General features: G+C 43.7%; 1 protein-coding gene across 3 annotated transcripts in view; it reads right to left on the bottom strand.

Annotated features, from left to right (window-relative positions):
* Window positions 1-21,423, bottom strand: part of NBAS (NBAS subunit of NRZ tethering complex) — a 329,555-nt gene that overhangs the window by 99,522 nt on the left and 208,610 nt on the right. For all 3 annotated transcript variants that reach the window (XM_053891145.1, XM_019451545.2, XM_053891146.1), the window contains 3 exons: window positions 15,715-15,791; window positions 15,195-15,332; window positions 3,106-3,335 (listed from right to left, as the gene is read on the bottom strand). In XM_053891145.1, coding sequence (XP_053747120.1) covers window positions 3,106-3,335; window positions 15,195-15,332; window positions 15,715-15,791 — 445 coding nt within the window. The remainder of the gene's footprint in view (window positions 1-3,105; window positions 3,336-15,194; window positions 15,333-15,714; window positions 15,792-21,423) is intronic.

Genomic DNA, 21,423 nt, shown 5'->3' with positions numbered 1-21,423 from the left:
CACCCACCACGAAGGCCATTCTGCAAAGACTACGACAGCACCTCTATTTCCCAGAAACAGAAATTCTAAGGATGAAATTCTCGTTTGGAAGATTGGTGGACAAAACCACAGGAACAGAAATGAAATATCTGTTCTTATTAAGGGATATCGCTAAGACTATATACATGCTAACTGAGAAAACCAGGACGTTTCCTTCTATGTTCGATTAGCCCACAGTTGGTAAACATTTTCTGTGAACAGCAAGACGGTAAATCTTTTAGGTTTCGCGGCCATACGGTCTCTGTAGAAAATTCTTCTTTTTATTATTTTTTTAAATTCTTGTTTTTCCACAAACCTTTAAAAATGTAAAAACAACTCTGTGTATGTGGACTGTAAAACACAGGCCCAGGGCTGGAATAAGTCTGTCACTGCGTGAAGTACTAGGTCATTGCCGATCAAAAATTTCTTCAAGTATTTACTGAGTATACTCTACGGAATGAGAAATCGTTGAGAATAGCGACCATTAGCAATTCATCCTTTCTCTGAGGGGAGTCTGACACAGTGCCTGACCCCAGGACCGTGCTCACTAGGTACCGGTACCTTCATCACCTGAGAAAGGTGGGAAGAAGCCAAGCTCTGTGTGCCCTCCTCCAGGTTACCCCAACTAAGCACCGAAACCTATTATCTAAGATACATGGACAATAAAGGATGGATAAAAGGCACTTATAGAAGGCCAATGCCATCAAAATGGATGCACGATTGGCAAGAAAACGAAGACTGGTCACGCTGTGTACAGTGAGGGGGCGGGGGGCTGCCGAACAGGAGGAAGCAGATGCGTCAAGGATTTTTGTATGTAACACACTGAATGCCCGCCTCCAAATTGGAACTGCGAACTCAAAGACGCCACACCCACTCTGACATTTTAAACAAGCCATTCAGAGAATGTTGGATATTTTTCTAGGTAACAAATTATGGAGAAGGTTCTATGGTATGTTTGTCAAAAGCATGTATTTGTCCTCTAGGACACACTTCAAATAGCATCCTGGATCCTTACAAAAGAAAGTAAAGGACAAAAACCCTGGCAAAATGTAACAGATGATGTTAAGACATGCCTTACCTCGTAACCTGCATTCTGCATAATAACCTTCTTCTAAGAAACCATGAGCATGGGTGGCACCCAGGATTACCAAATGCCCGGAGGAGAAGCCCACTGGACTTGGCAATGGGAAGCCGAGTCTCACCCCTGGGCTGTGTGACCTTGAACAACTGTTTAAAGTTCTCTGGTTCTCAGATCCCTCTTCCAAAAGCGAGGAGGTTGGATTAAGTGACCCCTTCAGTCACTTTCAAATTAGACATTAAACAGCTCCATGACATTGTGAACCTCCAGGAGAACAGAGGAGGAGAGAAAAAACTATTCCATATTTCTCTTAACTAAATCCCACTACAGACTGTTCTTACTATCTTTTCTTTGATCTGTCTATTCCCCGCCTTACTCTAAAGAGAATTTGGGGTGGGGGTGCCTGGGTGGCTCAGTCGGTTAAGTGTCCGACTCTTGATTTTGGCTCAGGTCATGATCTCACAGCCCGTGAGTCTAAGTCCCTCATTGGGCTCTGCACTCACAATGCAGAGGCTTCGTGGTATTCGGTCTCCCTCTCTCTTTGCCCCTCCCCCGCTTGCTCTATCTCTATCAAGATAAATACACATAAACTTAAAAGAGAATTTGGGGTGCTTATGGTAGGAAAGAAGCTTGGGCTCATATAAAGTTATTACAGAGTGCCAAGGGTACTTTGCCACTTTCTTAGAGGTTTAAATAATAATAATGAAAAAGAGCATATACTACAACCATAACCAGGGCTACATTTGTTATTTTAAAGTAATGTAGCAGGAAGGAAGAAAAATCACTAAATATAGGCACAATTTAACGTTAGCTTCAAAGGCTGGAAGCCTAGACTGCATTGCAGGCCTCGCTTGCCTGGGAATACAACCATGCATCGGGGGTAGAGAGTGGACGGGGGGAGGGGGGCAGGTGGGCACAGGGCGTTGTGAAGATGCGATGGCTTTGATAATTGAGAGATCAAGGCCAAGATTAATATCACAGTGATGATCCTTACCACCCGTGTAAACTTGGGCCAGTTACCTCACACTCCTGAGTCTCATGTTCTTCGGCTATAAAATGGAAATACCATTTTACGCCACAGGGTTATTATGTTCGAGGAGTAAAAGAGATTTACAAAATAAGCTTTATAGAGCACCTAACACAGCTCCTTGCCCATGGGATGTGCTCCACAAATTGTGATGTTAAGAACAAAACAACGCTACTTAATAACCATTATGGGTGAACACACTTTCCCACTTTTTTTTTTTTAATTTGTATTTTTTCTTTTTTTTGTTTTTTTCCACTTTCCCACCTTCTGACATGTAACTAATTCTCATTTGATCTAAACTAAAAAAAATGGAGACCAGTATTAAAACCAAGGGGCATCCCACGCCTCCGAAGAAATGCTTCTCACTGGGCCTTAACCCGTACTGCCATCTCACATGGGGCTTGCTGCTGAAAGGGGTGAGCGACAAAGGGAAAAGGGGCAGGTGCTACTGGCTTCCACCAAGAGAGGCTGCTGGGCCTAGCTGGTCAGCTCTCCTTCCTCTGGAAACCCATGACAGATACAGGTGCCCTGAATCCAGACTCTGGGTCCTTCCCCCGGCACTCAGTCAAACAACATCTCATTCTCAACACACGGGGGAAATTAAACTGCCCCCTAGTTTGCAGTGAGACTTCCAGGAATAACAGGCAATCTTTTTAAACGTCTATAATAAGCTTCACATTTTTTATGCCGGTCATACCCTCACCCCGCTAACATGGTAAGAATGTTGGTATTGGGCTAGCCAAATCATGGGAAACTTTTAAATAATTCCCACACTTATTATTTAAATTTGCAGGTTTAAAACTTTGTCTGCCATCAGCTGATCCAACTGGGAACAGCCACGTGTCCATCACACCACAGGAAGAAGGAAAGTCCTATTTATAACAACCACAGATGTAAACCTTCAAAGGACTGTGTCCTGATCATTCAACCTGTTCTTTTAGGCTTTAAATCCACCCCTTTAGGAGACAAAGGTATCCCTTACTCTGCCAAACCAAGGATAGTTTCCCTTTTATACTGGTCATCTGCCGTAAACCGCTGTACATCCACACCCTTCCGGAGGCCCTGAAGGATCTGGGCCTGCGTGAAATCCAGGAGCCGTTCGTTGTAGTAGTGTAACTGCTTGGTCAGTGAAACCAGGTCCTCTGGCCAGGCGTCGTGTCCATATCGAGTCACATGCCTGGTGACCATCTTGATGAGCTCCTTGGGATCAGCCTGTAACAAAAACAGCAACCACAAAAACAAAATAAAGTAACAACAAGACGACCACGTCTCCTGGGCAACCTGTTTGCCTCTTCCCCTGCTGCCATTTTATCAAGGCTCACAGCCACCCTGAGAAATCAGCGGGGGAGCCAGTGAACTTTGCAGACCACAGAGACAAGACACAGAAAGGAGTCTAGGAGTTTTCTGGATGCCTGCTCTGTTCTTCCACCTTAAAAATCTCCACCCGTTGAAAAAATAATGTACACTTGCTTTTTCAACTCTCATCACCCTACTAGATTGGGGGCCCAATTACCTGATCATTTATAATAATTCACCCTGAAGTAATTGTCATCTTCATTGCCCCTGGATACATTTTCTTTGGACCATGTAAGTGTTCTCAATAACTAAGATGCAGCTCGGTAATGCCACTCTAAATGCCCAGACAGCTAAGTAGAAGAGTGTTTTCTCCAGGGATAAATTGGGGGGAAAAAAAACCCATCCCTGTTCCTGAAATCACAAAACACTTCTAGCTGCATAAGAGAGCATCCAACCAATTTTTCCTCTGCTCAATTTGGAGCTCAGTGGGATATTGCTCTATAATTCTTTACAGCTTCTCTAACAAGAAAAAAATTACTCAAAGAGAACAAAACCTGGAATCTGACAGCCGACAGGAAAGAAAAATAAGTGATGAACTGGCCACATTTATTTACATTAAAGTTGGTCAGGGTGTGTCAACGAAGCAACAGCAGCTCAGCTATGATTTTGGAATTGTTTAATAGGGAGCCTAATACTTGAACAACAGTAATTCATTCACTCAATTCCTAGGAAGACATGGTATATATTTTAATATAAGCAAATTAGGGGGAAAAACTTCAGAATCTATCTTTGGTTCTTAGAAACACACCTAATTATAGTAAGCTGTCAGCATTTCTAACGTGTACGCCATTATTCTGAGGTACACAGGAGATTTGTCAACGTCGAGTCTGTATTACCAAACCTAGCCTGACATTTCTCTCTTGATCCTATTAGGAAACATTCTGAGAGAACCGATAAAAACCAATTAGAGAAATCTTCTCGGGTTCCGGTAGGTGGATTTGAGAAAAAGTCAATGTTTTTTTCCCTACCTCTATGCACACACTCGGTCCTATTGCATAAACCACAGATTAAGTCTCAAGTCAAAAGTCCTGGGTTTGAAAACTCACTCTTCAAAGTAAGCTATGAGACCATCTTTCATTCATTCAACAAATATTTCTTGTGCACCTATTATGTGCCAGTGAGAAGATATGACCCTCTCCTCTAGGGATGCAGTCTCTGGAGAGAGACAATCAAGCAAATAATTGTAAAATGGTACGATACAGGTAAGCACAGGGTTCTGTGGGAATTCAGAGGAAGTCTTCTTGGAAGATTTAATGCCTAGACTAACCACTCCGGTATCAGCAGTGAAAACGCCAGGAAAATCTAGGGAGACAAAGTGCAGTAAAGGGTTCAATATGCGCTAAGGCCTGGGGAGCTAAGACCTGACGGAAAGAGGGCACGAATAAAGCAAATCTAACTGCAATTAGAAGGGATTTGGGAATCGGCTGCATATGGATGGTGTTTCTGGCAGTGGATTTAGACAAAGGGGATCCCACGCCTCAGCACTTAGTGCCGCCTCCACAGCGGCCATCGAGCCCCACCCCCTTTCCGCTCAAGGGCTGAAGCCTCAGGGCAGCACCCTGAATCACGCAGCAAGGGCTCAGCCGGCCCTGAAGTCACGCGGTACAGGGCCGCTGCTCCAGGGCCAGCGAGCCCATCCACACCTGCTCTGTCCCCGCCCCCAGGGTGGGCACCGTCCTTGCCTGTTTTCCCAGCCTCACCTTGTCAGCACTTTCTGGCCTCGCAGCAGAAGAGAGCAAGAGCGCATCTCCAATGATCGGGTTTCAGGGCGGCACAACGCTCCTGTCGTGGCCTGTCACCTTGTGCCCCGATTCTACACCCTGCCAGCAAACCCATGCTCACCACCAAAGGACAGCTTTTCCCCCACAGACGCTCTGACCCGGCGGTTTCGGACCAAAGCCCTCGGTCTGCACTCGCCCGCTGCATTTGGAGGAGAGGCTACGAGCATCCCGCCATCGGGCTCTCCGAGCCCCTCTCTACCAGGCTGTGGCTCCCACGCCTGCTCGTGGAGTCAACCGGCTCCATTCTCTCAAGCCTTCTCCCACAGGTCTTGTCTCCACGTTCATTTTTCACTTTGTTTCCTGGCATCTCGAGGATTTGGCACCTGTATGGGGGGGGGGGGGGCCTGCATACTTTTCACTTGACCTCAATAGCATAACACCTCCTCCTTTCTATTCTCTCACACTTTAACAGTAATTCAAATTTAGACTTTACACTGCTTTTTCTTATAAATAGTACATTATAGCTTATTAAATTATGGCAGAGACCACGAGTATTTCGTGAATTTGTCTTTCCAGAGCGCAGTAGCCTCTCTCGCACAAATCAGGTACGGGGTAAAAGGGAAAGACGATGAACGGCAGTAGTGGCTTTTGTTTATTTATTTATTTTGAGAGAGACAGAGATTGTGGGCATGTGCAAGAGAGGGAGCAGCAGAGAGGGAGGGAGAGGGAGGGAGGGAGAGAGGGGGAGAGAGGGGGAGAGAGGGGGAGAGAGGGGGAGAGGGGGAGAGAGAGAGAGAGAGAGAGAGAGAGAGAGAGAGAGAGAGAGGATCCCAAACAGGCTCCTCGCTGTCAGCCTGGAGCCCGACGTGGGGCTCGAACCCACAAACCGCGAGATCGTGACCTGAACTGAAATCAGGAGTTGGATGATTAACCGACTGAGCCACCCGGGCGCCCAGGTAGCAGTGGTTTTAAAGTCAATAGTCCTTCTATTCCAGGTCCTTCAGTCAGTAGGGATGCAATTTGGGGCAAGTTATTTCAGATCCCCACTTCCTCACCAGAGGACTCGATGCGCACACCGTCCTGATGGTTTGCTAAGAGGCACAGATAAATAAGGTATGTTAAAGTACTTTTTCTCTATCATTATAAGAAAGCAAACTGGGCCCAGGGCTTACTCGCAAGCAATTAAAAAGCAGTGGCTGGCAAAGATGGGCACATAAGCAATTCACAGAAGGCATCTGCATATACGCACCACTGCCGAGTCACAAACCCAGAGTGCCAGGAACTCCGGGCAGGGAGCAATTACTCCTCTCTGGACCCTTCTGAGGCTCAGCTTCTTCAGATGTAAAACAAAGGAACATCACCAGAGGATCCCCTTTCTCAGGCTAAAATCCCACGAATGTATAGGAATTCAATCATAAAAATAAAACAAATCCTTGTAAATCCCTCCAGGTGTGGAATTGGGGAAGTTCCACACCTTTCCTCATGTATGTTTCTACTAAATATTCAGAGCAGATTTCTTGGTTAAAAGTACAATTTTAGACCAACGAATTGCAGTCAGTACATTCCTTCATAGTTTAAACAACTGTAATCTCTTTTCTTTTACTAAGTAGAAATTATCTAGCCACTCTGGAACTTTTATTTCATGTTCTTTATACATCAAATGTGTTCGCTTTTCTAAGAAATATTTAAGAACAAACACCTAATATTTTTCGGTATTGGAGACCTAATAGTCTTCGGTATGGAGACAGGCATAGAGCTAAACATACGTGAAGTGACTCTCACTTAAAACTAACCATTCGGTGGGACCAGTCTGCTAGTATCATCTGTTTTTACAGAGGCATTAGGAGGTGAGAAACTTGACCAAGGCCGCTGGGTTAAGTGGTGGTGTGGCATGTGACTCCCGAGCATAATGCCTCCCCCAAACCATCCTTGTACATTTGCTATGCAGGGGAGGGGATCTCTTGAAATTGTAAGGATCCTGACGAGACCCCCCGAATGTAACAAAGTCAATGGCACCGGAGTCCTTTTACAAACAATCAACTGTCACTGATGGACTTAATGCTGTCATTTGTTATTACATCCAGATTGGCTTTTTTTTTTTTTTTTTTTACACATAGGTACATTCTCCCTCACAACCCTTTTATACATGTATACACATGTATATACATGGGTAAAAACGGGTAAAGATGGGTAAAAAATGGGTAAAAAACCACAGGAATAGGCGTCAAATAACCTGGGTTACTGGTTCTTCTCCCCTGAGCCTCGGCTTTTCCATTATTAAAATGGAAGCAATTTCTTCTTTATGGAGCCCCCATAAAGATTAAACGAGGCTAGATGGATTAGCATGTTGTAAGTTCTAGCCCTCTATGCAAATTATCTTCTTACCATTAGCATTACTACCTCTCTCTCTTCCTCAAGGAACTTCACTGGTCGTGATTACTTCCAAAATTTGATTTAAATTTTAATAACCATTCTTCCCCTGAGCTTACCACAATTTCTCTCAAAATATTCCAAAGCATCCCCCACTCACCCCAACACGTTATTTCACGCATTCAAGTGTCTAAGCACTCTGGCATGAATGCCATTTGACCCTCACACCGGCCCAGCAATGTGCACAGGAGACCATGGTTCCCATCGCAGATATGCCAATCTGCACTGCAGACATCCTCGGCTGGGGGCTGACAGCAAGGAAGTGAGTCAAACCTCTTGATTCTCACCTACCGCGCTCCTTATGCTGCTGACAGGTCCCCACAAATGTTCTACACCCGAACTCACATCGCAAACCGCTGTTTGTGTGTGTGTATAGTCAGAGCCCTCCCTCTTCTCCCAACTAAGTCCAATGATGTGATCCAAGCATATGAAAGCTTTTAGCTTCTAAGAAGCTTTTGAAGGACTTTACAGGTAGCTTCAGAATCTCTCATATTTGGTATTCAAAGTGATATTGCAAAACATCTCAGGCTGCAAAAATAATAACATAAAAAGGCATCAAAAATTTTAAACGGAAAAGTGTGGAGAATTAAATTATTCTAAATTTTTCCCCGAATTTGGCAACACAGTTCTTCAGGGGGTGAATAAAATATGATTTCTTTAAAGAATATGGTCAAATCCCTGTAAAAACAAAATATGCATAAATATTCATGGCTACAGAATGCTCGATTACAATCTACTGCTTACTAGTAGAGGTAATAAATCCATTCCAGTTTAATAGTCTCCATTTCTTGGTAATATTGGTTGGAAAGTTTTAAACAGGTGGTGCGTTTCCCCTCTAGGGTTGTTATTTGCTTGAGATAATTTTCTACTTAGTATTTTCAATTAGTAGCTTAAAAAAACCACATTTAGAAATGGTCTACCATAAAGTTTTGAATTTCATCCCCTGCTGGGTTTGCTTCTCTAGCATATAAAACTGAAGGGCATGTTTCCATTTTTAACTGATTTTATCTTCTGAAACTTTAAAAAAAATGCTAGCAAGATCACACTTACACAGATGCATTTACAATAATTATAAAGGTAAGGTATAAATGCAAACAAAATCAAGGTACCTAACAGTGGGTATATTCACATTTGTATAAAAAACGTTTCCATAAATACGTATATCCATACACCATGTCTGGAAGGAAACAAAAGGGAACCACTGACTTTCTGCTGTATACCATTTTCATCATTTGAGTTTTGTGGCCACATATGTATTATTTCTTAAACATAAAAACAAGTCAATCAGGACAAATACAAGGAGAGAAAACTCTCTCCAGCTGACCATTTGTCAATTGTTACTATAGGTCCCTAAAAAGAAGAGTTGAGGTAAGGTGGGCTGCTCCAAAAACGATCTAGAAAAGCCCCAGGAGCCTGTGCTGGCAGGCTTAGGATAGTGCTTCCATCAGGGTGCACAGGCCTTTTGTCAGAAATAACCCCACAAATTCTCTCAGTACCTGTATTCAAACCTAGTAATCATCCCGCAGCTCAGAACTCTGGGTGGGGCGGGGGGGGGGGGGGGGGTAGAAGGACAATTCCTGAGGACTGAAAATTGAAACGAGCTGAAGTGGCGAGTGAGGGAAAGCTAGCTTCACTGAGTGCTGTTATGTGTAGGCAACAAATCGAAACCACTTTGATTCCAATTTCTACGATGACTCATTGGGAGTTTGTTATATTTAATTCCAAACTCAGCAGTGTTGTTTTATGCAAAGGAAGATGCTGAAAAGACTCCAACAATGAGCCGCCCGGTTGCCAGTGGAAAACTCTATGTACTTAAAACACACAGCTACTGTTTCCATCCACAATTCCTTCAAACCGAAGAGAGTGGGAACTTCAAGCCGCAGAACTCGGGCCTGAAGGCCGCCCTGACCCACGGCAGCTGAAATGCCTCCTGAAGCTATTCCCGTGCCGATAAACACCAACTGAGCCACTACGGTGGGTGAGGTCCCGGGGACTCGGAGAGAGATGGGATCCCTGCCCTACCACAAGGAGAGGGGACAGCTGTGTGTCACCTACAGTACCACGGAAGAACTGCTCACAGGGCATCCATGCTAGAGCAGTGAGACATGGAAGGGACCCGTGTGTGCTCAGAGGCAGAGAAGGCTCCACACAGGAGGCTCTTTTGAGTCAGACTTATCTGCTGAGAGTGGGAAGAAGGAGGCACTTCAAGCGGGGAAATTACATCTGCACAGGCACAGAGGTGTGAAAAAGGATGTTAAATGCAGAGAAATATAAATTCTGAACAGTTAAAACATAAACTTCAAAAGAGCTAGCGTCAGGATCGTGCTGGCGGGGTAACGAAGAGCCAGTCAGCTCAGGGAGGGTCGTCTCTGTCACACAAAGGAGTTTAGATTTCACCTGTAGCCACAGCGGAGCTTCCTGCAGCCACTGACTCATTAGACTGCACGCCAGAAACCGCTCTGGTGCAAGCAAAAAGCAGGTAAAGCCTAGAATCAGGAGCTTTAAGTGACAGGATGTCACTTTCCACCAGGGCAACCTGGAGCGAGTAACTGGATTTCTCCGAGTCTTACCTTCTGCAAAATGGGCTTGCTCAAAGGATCAAGTGGCAGAATAAATGGGAGAGGTACTTTAAGACAGCCAGTGCCTTCTCAGGGTTAGTCTGATCTTTCTAGCGTCCACTGAAAATTCCCATAGGCCAGACCCTTGCTGCTACTGCCCACCCCCCCCCCCCCCCACGCACATATGCCTTTTGACACTTTTTAGCTGGACAGAGGACACCCTGCTGGTCACAGTGAGGTCTGGTCACAGACTGAATTTCTATCCTTTCCATCTGGGGTCAGGCAACTCTTCAAAGCTTTGAGTTTTATGGAGTAAAATTTCAATACTATCTCAAATACTTTGTGAAAAACTGCCACAGCATGCAGGATGGGCGCAGGGATGCTTCAGTACCTTCGTCATGCTATTCCCTTTGTTTGGAAGGCTCTTCCCCTCCCATCTTCCTGGCTCTGCCCTCGTCTTTTTGTCCGGTCAAAAGTCACTTTCTGAATTGAGGCCTCTCCTGAGCCTGTTTAAATTGTGCTCTCCACACACACGTGCACACACGTGCTGCTTACTCTTTGCTTTTTGTTTTCATAGCTCTTACCCCCATTTCACAGAGTATATATTGTATTTACTTATTTTGTTGATGGTGTCCTTTCCTCAATGGAATGTAAGTCCCAAAAGGGCAAGGGTTCTTATGTGTCTTGTGCGCTTGTGTTTCCCCAGGATCTAGAACGTGGCCTGGCATGATCACCTGATAAATCCCTGAGCGCATACGCACGCACACTCTCACACGCGCGCGCGCGCACACACACACACACACACTTCAATCATTTCACATGTGCTGAAGAATTATTCGTTAATTTTCAATAATCTACCCAGTGAAGATTTATTTACTCCTTTTTATTATCCAGGTCCTGCTCTAAGCATTGGGAAAAACAAATACCACTCAGACACTGGCCTCAAACAGCTCACTATCGAGTGAGATGAAAGATACATAAGTGCAAAACGAGAGTGTAAGCACAGTAACTGGAGTAAGTACAGGGCACTACAGATGTCCACAGAAGAGCACCACACACAGCCTGGGAGCACTACCGAGTGACGGCAGGTGACAGGAACCCAGCCTGGGCGAGGTAACACCTGAAGCAAGTAGCTAAGCAAAGAAACGCTGGGGGAAAACATCATAGCAAAGAACACAGGTTTGAAGACAAGGAAAGAGAATGCACAGGGCATCTGAGAAATTTAAGTGGCTTGGTATGGCTGGGCAAAGATGGAGTTGGAGGAAGAGGCAGAAGCCAGACCATGGGGGACATGCAGACCTTGCCCGGACAACAGGAAATCACTGAGGGATTTTAGGCACAAGGCAAGGTGACCAGATCTCCATTTTAGAAACACCACTCTGGCAGATGTTTGGGAAAGAATACAAAACTAACAAAAGCAAAGACAGGGTGGTGTTTATGAGACGGTTACAACCACGGAGCCCGGAGACTGAATTAATCTGAGGACATGGGGCAGAGAGAAGAAAAACAACTGGAGAGGTATTCGACCTCTCCCACTCCCTTTTAACACATCTATCCGGAAGAATTTCAGAACATCTTTGCATCTTGATGTTAAAAAAAATCATGGGTATGGGGCACCTGGGTGGCTCAGTCGGTTAAGCGTCCGACTTCGGCTCAGGTCATGATCTAGCGGTTCGCGAGTTCAAGCCCCGCGTCAGGCTCTGTGCTGATGGCTCAGAGCCTGGAGTCTGTTTCAGATTCTGTGTCTCCTTCTCTCTCTGACCCTCCTCCGTTCATGCTCTGTCTCTCTCTGTCTCAAAAATAAATAAACGTTAAAAAAAAAAAAAAAATCATGGGTACTTTCTACCTCTTCAGCTCACCTTTCAGACTACCAACCAACCAAATGCTTTCCACAGAACTGCCACGAAGTCCCTGGAGAATGAGCTGGCCCCTGAGCCGGCCATGTGCTGTCTTAACGCTACCGGAAGAGACACCTGTTTCTGTCTGCAGCAGCCGAGAAGTTAGAAATCATGTGTTGAAGCAAACACGCGGGGCTACGTGGACTTTACTGTTTCTGTTCCCACGTGGCTCTACTGCAGTTTCCTGAAGAGAGGACCCTGAACAGCAGCTGCCTTTTGCTACCGGGCCCAGAGACAGAGGAGGAGCAGGTGTCCCGAGCCATGCCACAGGGTGGGTGAAGAGTCTAACAACCAAGAGTCAGAGGCCCAGGGCTAGGGCAAGACAAGACAGCTCTGAGGGACATCTTCAAAGGAAGGATAGTTTGATAGGAAGCCGGTGACAGGAACAAGGCCCAGAGTTGACGGGTGGCGGGGTGACATGAGATGGAAGGAAGAAACAGAAATTGTGGTTAAGGGTAAGAAAAGGGCAAGAATCAAGTCTCACTGTTCTTCTCACTGTGATGCCAGGCTCCACGTCGTTCACACTGGGCACTTGATAAACACTGGATCTATGGCAGGATATACAAAATACAAGATCTGGAAATAAAATGTTCACACTTCTACTCAGTGAAAAGAACTGCTGGGAACACAGAGGAAACCAAGATGGAAGCACCTTTGCTTCTAACCCTGAGCTTTCCACGTTCTTTGTCTCTTCCCATGGTTGAGTTGGGGAGATTTTAAATGGGGCTCCTTATGGAGTGACCGCAGGATGTGAAGAAGGAAACAGTGACTGCCAGATATAAAAGTTGGGGTGGACTTGAATGGTTTTCTCCTAACTCACCCCTCTCACAAACAGTACATGATTTAAGGACTTTCAACTTTTGGCACAAATAATTTTTTATAAAAATAATTTATTATCAGGGAAAAGAGGAACATATGTTGTACTAGAATTCTCCTCCAAGAGGACTACTTTTTTGAGGACGACTACTTTAATTAAGATTTTTTTAAGAAACGAAACTGAAGACTGGGCCAAAATGTAGCTCTACAGCAAGCTCTCTGGCCCTTAAGGGCCCAGCGAGTCTGTGGTGCATCGGTCTGCAGCGCTCTCCTGCAAAGCCCGTCCAGTCCCCTGCATGTAACTGTCTTCCTGCACTTATAGTAAGCGGCCGGTTCATGGCGCTCAGGCAGCCATATTCGTCTTTTCGTCTTAATGCTCAGAGCCCACAGCACGCTTGAGGTACCCAGATGACTGACCTTTCAATGCTCTGTATTCATGGAAAGTGCAGCACAGTGCTAGGCACACAGTGTGATCTTGATACAGAGGACGTGCATGGGAACAAGAGAGGGAGATCCCACTCCAGCACTTGGATCCCATGCCAACGGTACCCACTTAGAAATCGCGGTCAAGTAAGTCCTGAGGACACAACTGACTTGTGTTTGTAACAAGGCACAATGCTTTGGGTCAAAGTAAAGCTTCACTGCGTTTCAACATGCTTGGTGTTTTGGAGTAAATTACTTGTTGCTTATGTATGTGCCCAGCACTGACGAAAGACAGACACCGGCAAATCTGCCGCGCACATTGTCTGACGGCCACCTAACATAACAAAGACAGTGAGTACGCTGTTGCGGAAGGACATTCGCCACACTTCCACCTATGTGATCACTTCTGTCCCTCAATTTACAGCGCAGTGGTTCAATTTGTTATTTCACACAGAAACATACCTGAGACATAAAAATAAAACAAAGGAAAATTACTAGAGCATGGAATCAAGTCACTGCACAAAGCAATAGCTATAAAAGACAAAACAAAAAAATTATATGTATGTATACACACACACACACACACACACACACACACACACAATCCCCAAAATAAAGTAATATATTAAGTAGCTAAAAAGAAGAAAACATTCCTCACTCGGCCAACTGTCATCATGATAAAACTATGCCCGAGGACAATACAGGTCTAATAACAGTATGCCCTTGCAAGATTAACGTGTGTTCTAGATGATCCCCCCTCTTTCTCTTTTTAAAGAAAAATGGATGAATGAGAGCCATGAATTTTTGCCACAAAGGGAATGTTTTCATGTACTTGTAGATTCCTAGAGATGTTTGGGAAGGCTGAGGCAGCTAGAACTTTGATACACACTTGGATTGTAAAAGTACTTCTTTAAAGTGTGCTCTGAGGTCAGGACAGAAAGAATCCTGCCACGAAATTTGACCTTTTATCTGTACACATAGTGGATTTCAAAGTCCGATTTGCTTATCTACTCTTAAAGTAGTAATTCTCTTAAAAATAGCTCAGAACAAGGGCACCTGGGTGTCTCAGTGGGCTGGGCGTCCGACTTTGGCTCAGGTCATGATCTCACCACTCATGAGTTCAAGCCCAGTATCGGGCTCTGTGCTGACAGCTCGGAGCTGGAGCCTGCTTTTGATTCTGTGTCTCCCTCTCTCTCTGCCCCTCCCCCACTCATTCTCACTGTCTAAGTATAAATAAACATTAAAAAAATACACCAGTACAAAAAAAAAAAGTAGATAATTTCCCAAGGCTGATAATTAAAACTGGTATATATACAAGTAAACCTGGAGGGCTTTGATTTTCCAGTGGCATCCGTAATAAGACTGTGTCCACGAAAGAATGCACACATAACTTAAGGCCACACTTTATAAGTTATGTAAAAGTTGTCTGGAGCTTGGTGGAAGTAGACATAACATGTTTCAACATTTCATCGGCACAGTAACTACTCTCGTATTTCTGGCTTAAAAATAAATAAAAGTACAGCACTGCTCAAAGAACTGCATTGCCTACTGTCCTAAATTAGAGCCATCTTCCTTTTGGGAGGTGAATTAAACACTCAATTCTCCATTTCTCCTCTCCTACTACTTTAACCTTTCCTAAGAAATTGTAAAATAAAATAAACGACAGCAAAGTTGTGGGAAGAATCAGCATTCACAATAACATGAGAAACTACCTCTTCCAGTGCCTGGAAAAGTTATTACGTCCAACGCTGGGAATGCATTCTGGATATAAAGCACATCAGTCCCTCCAAAGATAAACATGTGTTTTAACTATTTTAGACAAGTGACTCAGCTCTGCTTGTTAATAAAGTGGAAACGAGGAGGACTCACCCTGTAAAGAGGATGGCACTTGTCCCTGAAACATGGTGCCAGTCGGGCATAGATCTGGAGGCTATAGTAATATGCTGCCAGCTGGAGAGATAAAGCAGAGTGGGCCTGCTTTTCAAAGCACTTGTTAGCATCTAACACCTAGAAAGGAACATGACAGAATGAACTCAGCTGAAAGGAAATTAAGAAAATCATCATAAGCCATTACATTTCTAGTCATCGCTACAGAATTTATGTTCAAAGTCTCCATCACATCAACACAAGCTCACGCTCAACTAACAGGACGACGTTAAAATTCAGAAGACACTGTAAAGGTAGATCCTGTGATGGAGAGGCAGATTTTGAAATGAACACTTCAGCTAAAATGGTAGAATTTGCTCTCTGAATACTGACACCACAGTCCTTCCAGCACATAAGAACAACCAGAAGGAAGTGAGACATATAACAATTTATTGGTGAAAAATCCCCAGGACAGATTTTTTTGTTTGTTCATGAAGTCCCTTCTTGGTAACGGCAAACTCACCTGTGGTAAGGCCAGGAGGTACGCCAGAGCCAAGGTCATGTCACTTGGTAAAGCATCACTTGCCAGCTGCAGGAGAACTGAAGGCAGGGGAAAAAAATGCATGATTTTACTTGAAGATCTATACGACATTCATGGTTACTACGTGCTATGTTTTCAGTCCTACATGATTTCAACAGATACCTAGCTCGAGAGGACTCTCTGAGACCTTTTACAAAGGTCTATGCATACCATCTAATACAGATCACATGAAACCATGCTATTAAATAGTAACCTTGCCTTAACTCAGACAAACTGTGCTATTCATTACACTTTTAAATAGGAGAAAATTCTGTTAGTGCAGGTACAAAGTCTAAGTGCAAAGAGATCAGTGAGGATGGTTTCTTACAGCTAATCTTTTGGTTATAAAGGCCCAAGCCATGCTATAAAATTATATGTATCAATGACAGCTGACATGGTGAATGAGCATATGAGCAACAAAGAGCAAAGCAACAAGAAAGCTATGTGAGTGCAAATTTAGGATAAATCTTTTGAATACTACAATGAATAGGTTTTGTTCCTTCCAAGAACATCCCTCTTCATCACACTCCACAAAAAGCCCTTGCTTTGATTATATAATATCTTAAGATTCCCAACTATTAACAACTTTTCCACAAATTTTTTTATATAAGCAACAACTTATCAGTCTCATGGCTTTAATAAAAGAGAGCACACTGCCAACAAAGCCTGTGTTTATGCGTGGTTTGTATTAATACGGGATTCATTTAGGGTTTTAGTGACAAATACCAGGTAGTCATATGTAATCACAATGTAAATCCTTTATTTTTAAAGGACACAGAATCTCATGATCTGCACTAATGAAGGAGAACTGTTATGTGGATAATCCAAAGTAAATGATATTTGACTTCAGAAATACACCATATAATATTTTTCCAGAAGATTTACCTTCCTAATTGTGTCTCACTTGAACTAAAATTTAAGTCATTTATATAATCTGAGTTTAGCTAACAGTCTGGACAATGAGACACTGGTGGGGCGAGGAACCACCTACAAGTGGATGAAGTGTCAAAAGCTGACTTAGAATTCAGAATCTCCTGTGGATGACTCACGGGAGGGATCTGAGCTTTCTCTGCTGCACCTTACAGAGGCAATATTGGTTCTCTAAATACTCATTTCCTCTGTATTCTCCAAACCTTATGGACCAAATTGGACCACCAGTCAGCCTCAGGACTTCCGAGGAATCGCACTATTTTAGAGAGGTTTTCTACTCAAAAGCTACTCATTTCAAGGCCCATCTGCAAATTCATTCCTTCATTCCGTGGCAATGAGAATCTTCTCTGAACCAGACATTGCCCTAACAATCAGTCTCTGCCCGTTGGGATAAACACACTAGGACAAGAGAAAGTCTCCAAATAAATAATAAAAAATACAATGCAAAGAGCCCAAATCAAATTTTCTACAAATAATTATGAGAGCAAAGAAGAAACAGTACTGGTGAGTGTGTTCTGGAACACTATTAAAACTGAAGGATGAAGGGTTAGCTCTATCTTTGGGACGCCAGAAGATAAAGCAAGAAAAGCATGTAAGTTTAATCTGCGGACATTCGGGACAATATGCGGCAAATTTACTTAGTGTCTAGAAATTGCATACTGTACACACACACACACACACACACACACACACACGCATAAAACCCCTGGGCTACCATTTTGACTTCTACCTGCCTAATATATTCTACCATTTGATGCCTGCCTAAGAGTCCTTCAGGATCCGTATTTTGGAGGGAAAAAAAGGCCAATAGTTTCACATACTAGTGATTTTTCCCTTTTAATTTTCTTTCTTACATTATTTCTTATAAAGTGACCTACAATCTCACCTAGTTTTTTCCTCCTCCCATTCTGTTTTCAGATACTTCCTTTCTTTGTGCACAAGGGAAACCAATTTTCAAATAAGCATATCTGAACCCACTCATCAAAAGAGCCCAGTCCCCTCAAAGTTCAGGAGCTTTTATTCAGGTGTGTGGCTGTTTCTCTGGCTATTGAAGGACCATCCCTCTTAAGAGTTGTGACAGGGGCCAATCTGACACCTGTCATAATACCAGTTCCGTTACTATCTTCCAGTCAGATCTGTTTTTTTTTAAATCATATCACTGACTTCATCTTTCACTCCATTTAATGTGCATTTATCTGTATCCCCAAACCAAAGCACCCTCAAGTGAGGAAAATACTCCAGGAGATATTCCAATGAATATGCTACAGACCCCGAAGGAAATTCCAAAACAAAAACAACCCAACAACAAACTAAAACGACAGAAAGGAACAACTGACAACATAATTGAAATAAATGCAGAGTCCTCAGGAAAGATCATTCAAGGGGAAGATCTTCATCTGAACACCTAAATTCCAGTAGGTTTATTTTAAAAAGTTATATTATTACAAAGATACAACTGACAAGATGATCTCTAGCATTTCTTGAACATATAATAACTGAATACAAAGCTTATTACAGCAGGAAAGATAAAAGAAATACTTCATTTCCATTAGCTCGGAGTATGACAAAAATCACCCTCAGAAAAAAGTCTAAAGAATCATCACTGTTACTTTTACCAGTAACAATAATCAGCCTAAAATATAAATGTTTGCTTCAAGTGAATAATATCCACACAGATTTTATTTCATACGCACCAATGTGTTAATCTTTTTTTTTTTTTTTTTTCTATTTTATGATGCTTTGACATTCTGGGTATTTGACAATCCTGGAAAGACTGCCCTTCTCAGAGCTAGAAATTCCTAAAGATAGCAAACAATTACTCTGAGCATATCTCTGATATGCAAACCAACCAATTTAGAGCCAATACTCTGAACCACCTTCTCTCCAGTGGCTTTTATATTCCTCCACTCTAACCACCCCAGGGCCAGCCACTGGACAACCAGAGAAAACTACAGCCTGGAGTCTTACAAAATTATTCAAACAATCTATTTTAGGCTGACTCAAATTTGCCTACAATCCCTCCCCTACTGTTCCCATGGAAAGTACAATAAAGACTTTTGCCCAGGCTTTCCCCTCACACCTCTGCCTCCTCTGCCTTGGACCCCAGGCTGACCCAAGAGTTCCCCCCATGCTGAGAAGGAAAGCCGGCAAGAAGTGATTTAAAAAAGGCCAGCCAGGTGTCCGAGGCTGGATACTCTCCTTGCATTCTTTTGGCTTCTGTAATCCTGCTTGCCTCTTGCATCAGCCAACTGCCCACATAGCACAATTGATAACGCCTCCCACCCACCCCATGCAGCCAATAGAAGGTTTCCAATACCCGGAAGCTAGCCAGGCATAAAAGAAGGCCAGTGCCAGGGCTCACGGCTCAGCCTTTGGAGGTGACTCCGCTGGGCCGACCCTGGTGCGAAATAAACAGTCTGTTCTGATTCCCCGAGTACATGTCGCTTGTCTCTTCCTGGGCGTCAAGTATTTGCTGTAACAATGGGGCCCTGGGTGGCCTGTCCTGCCTCCTGTGTCTTTATCTGCAAGTATAAACTTCCTTCATGACCATCATTTCCACGCCTGGGTGTCTTACCAGACCTAACATAAAACCAAAATCCCAGGTACATTTTGCAACAACTAAAACAGCATCTACAAACTATAAAAACAGGCAGAATGATACAGTAAGTTGGGAACCATCTTCAGAAAGAGAACCCAGACCCACCATTGATTTATTGCATGGCTCTGTGTCCCAGAATTCAGAACGTTCTGAACTTTCAGGAAGTTATGCTAGAAATGTATCACATATGACATGATACCTTCAGCACGCTCTGAGAGCACCCAGAATCAAAGACATTACATTTCTGCTGTAAAACATTTGAATGCTCACACTAGATGAGATAAAGCAAAGATTAAATAACCTCATGTCAGTTTAATTCAGGTTTTGATGCCAAACAAGTTATAAGAAGTCCTTTTGGTTTTCGAAGCATTGTGAATTTTAGATCAGAGCCTTAGTTTTCAACGCATATCATCTCTTTAGCATATAGAAAGCATCTAGAAGTTCCTCCCCCCGCCCCCCACCAAAAAGTATAGACTTGAGGGAACAAATGACTTTCTTCAGTTAGGACACTTTTTGATTCCCCCACAAAGATGATAGATAATAGGTTCTTCTGTTAAGAACTGCCAGAGCGGTAACAGAGGCAATTACTTCCATTTCATATAAATCATAATAATTATTTTTTTTAATGTTTACTTATTTTTGACAGAGAGAGAGACAGAGCACGAGCGGGGAAGGGGCAGAGGAAGAGGGAGACACAGAATCTGAAGAGGCTCCAGGCTCCAAGCCATCAGCACAGAGCCCGATGCGGGGCTCGAACCCACAAACTGCAAGATCATGACCTGAGCCGAAGTCAGACCCTCAACTGACCGAGCCACCCAGGCGCCCCTAAATCATACTCGTTAATGAATTAGCTGCTGCATTTAGGCGTGGAGATGGACTGCAGCAGGACGACAAGAGCAGACACGCACACACCTGCGTAGCGGGTGCACTCCTGCCATCCTTGCTGTTACCCAGCCTCTTCTCACTGGGCACCCGACCCTCACTGAGCTGCTCCTCCCAACCTGTCTGCGGAAGAAGTTCGCGGTTTTCCTCGGTCAACAAAAAAGAAAGTCCCTTTCTACTGGTCCTGTGCCAACACATAAGTAAACCACACCGGTCTTGGGAAAAAAGGTTCCTCCCTTGAGAGCTCTCCCTTCTAACCCCCTCTGCAGGCCTCGCCATCCTCTCTCAGATCTCACCGAACCACAAGGCACTGCCACCTGGTCCCTCCTTGGCTTTCAGGGTCACAGGGTTCCCCGCAGCTCTCCTCAAATGACCCTCCTCCGTGTCCACGTCACCACATCGCCTTCTCCTCGACCGCCGACTGTGGGAATTCAGTTAGACTATTTCATCCCTACCTGTCAACTCCACTTCACACTCTCTACCCAGGAGAACTCAGCCGTGTTCTTCATTTCAGCTGATACCTCAGTACTTTCCTAATCTTTATCTCTAGAGGCCTGATCCGTTTCCTATGACTTATATTACCGACCGGTTATTGTGACCCTGCCACTCAAATATCCCCCCACGTTACTAATTCTCTCCTCGGTATCATTCATATTTCTGAAAAGGGTGCACTATTCTCCCAGTTAGCAAAACACAAAATCCCAGAGTCATCCTGGACTTCACCCTCTCCCCTGCTTCCAACCGTCAGCCACCCAAGCAGGCTGATTCATTTCCAAAGAACTCATTCCCACAGGCTTTCTACTTCCACTGCCACACACTCTACTTTAAAAACTGGAATCTTTCAACCCTACTTGATGCCTTCCAATCCATTCCAATCCATTTTAAAACCGTACTTTCATACTAACTTCCTGTTATTTTTCATCAAGCATCAGTGTAATCGTGTCTCAACAGCTTAAAACACACATGTACACAAACGCAATGCAGATATGCAGCTCTTCAATGGTCTCCCATTTCCTGAAGAATGAAAATTAAATTTTATTTGATGTTCAAGATCTCGATAAATATGGGCCAACCTTAATTTACAGTTTTAACTGGTATTATCCCTGTCCTACACACCAGCTAAATTAGTCTGAATCTCTAATGATTTATATGCAAACTCTCTGCCTGCATTCATGCCATTTCTTTACCCAGCAATTATTAGTAGTATAAAACAAAAATGCCTATAATTTTTAAAATATCTG

Source organism: Panthera pardus, unplaced genomic scaffold (assembly GCF_024362965.1).
Source record: "Panthera pardus isolate Hobbes unplaced genomic scaffold, ASM2436296v1 HiC_scaffold_26, whole genome shotgun sequence".
Classification (NCBI taxonomy): Eukaryota; Metazoa; Chordata; class Mammalia; order Carnivora; family Felidae; genus Panthera; species Panthera pardus.
This window is presented reverse-complemented; position numbering and strand designations above follow the sequence as displayed.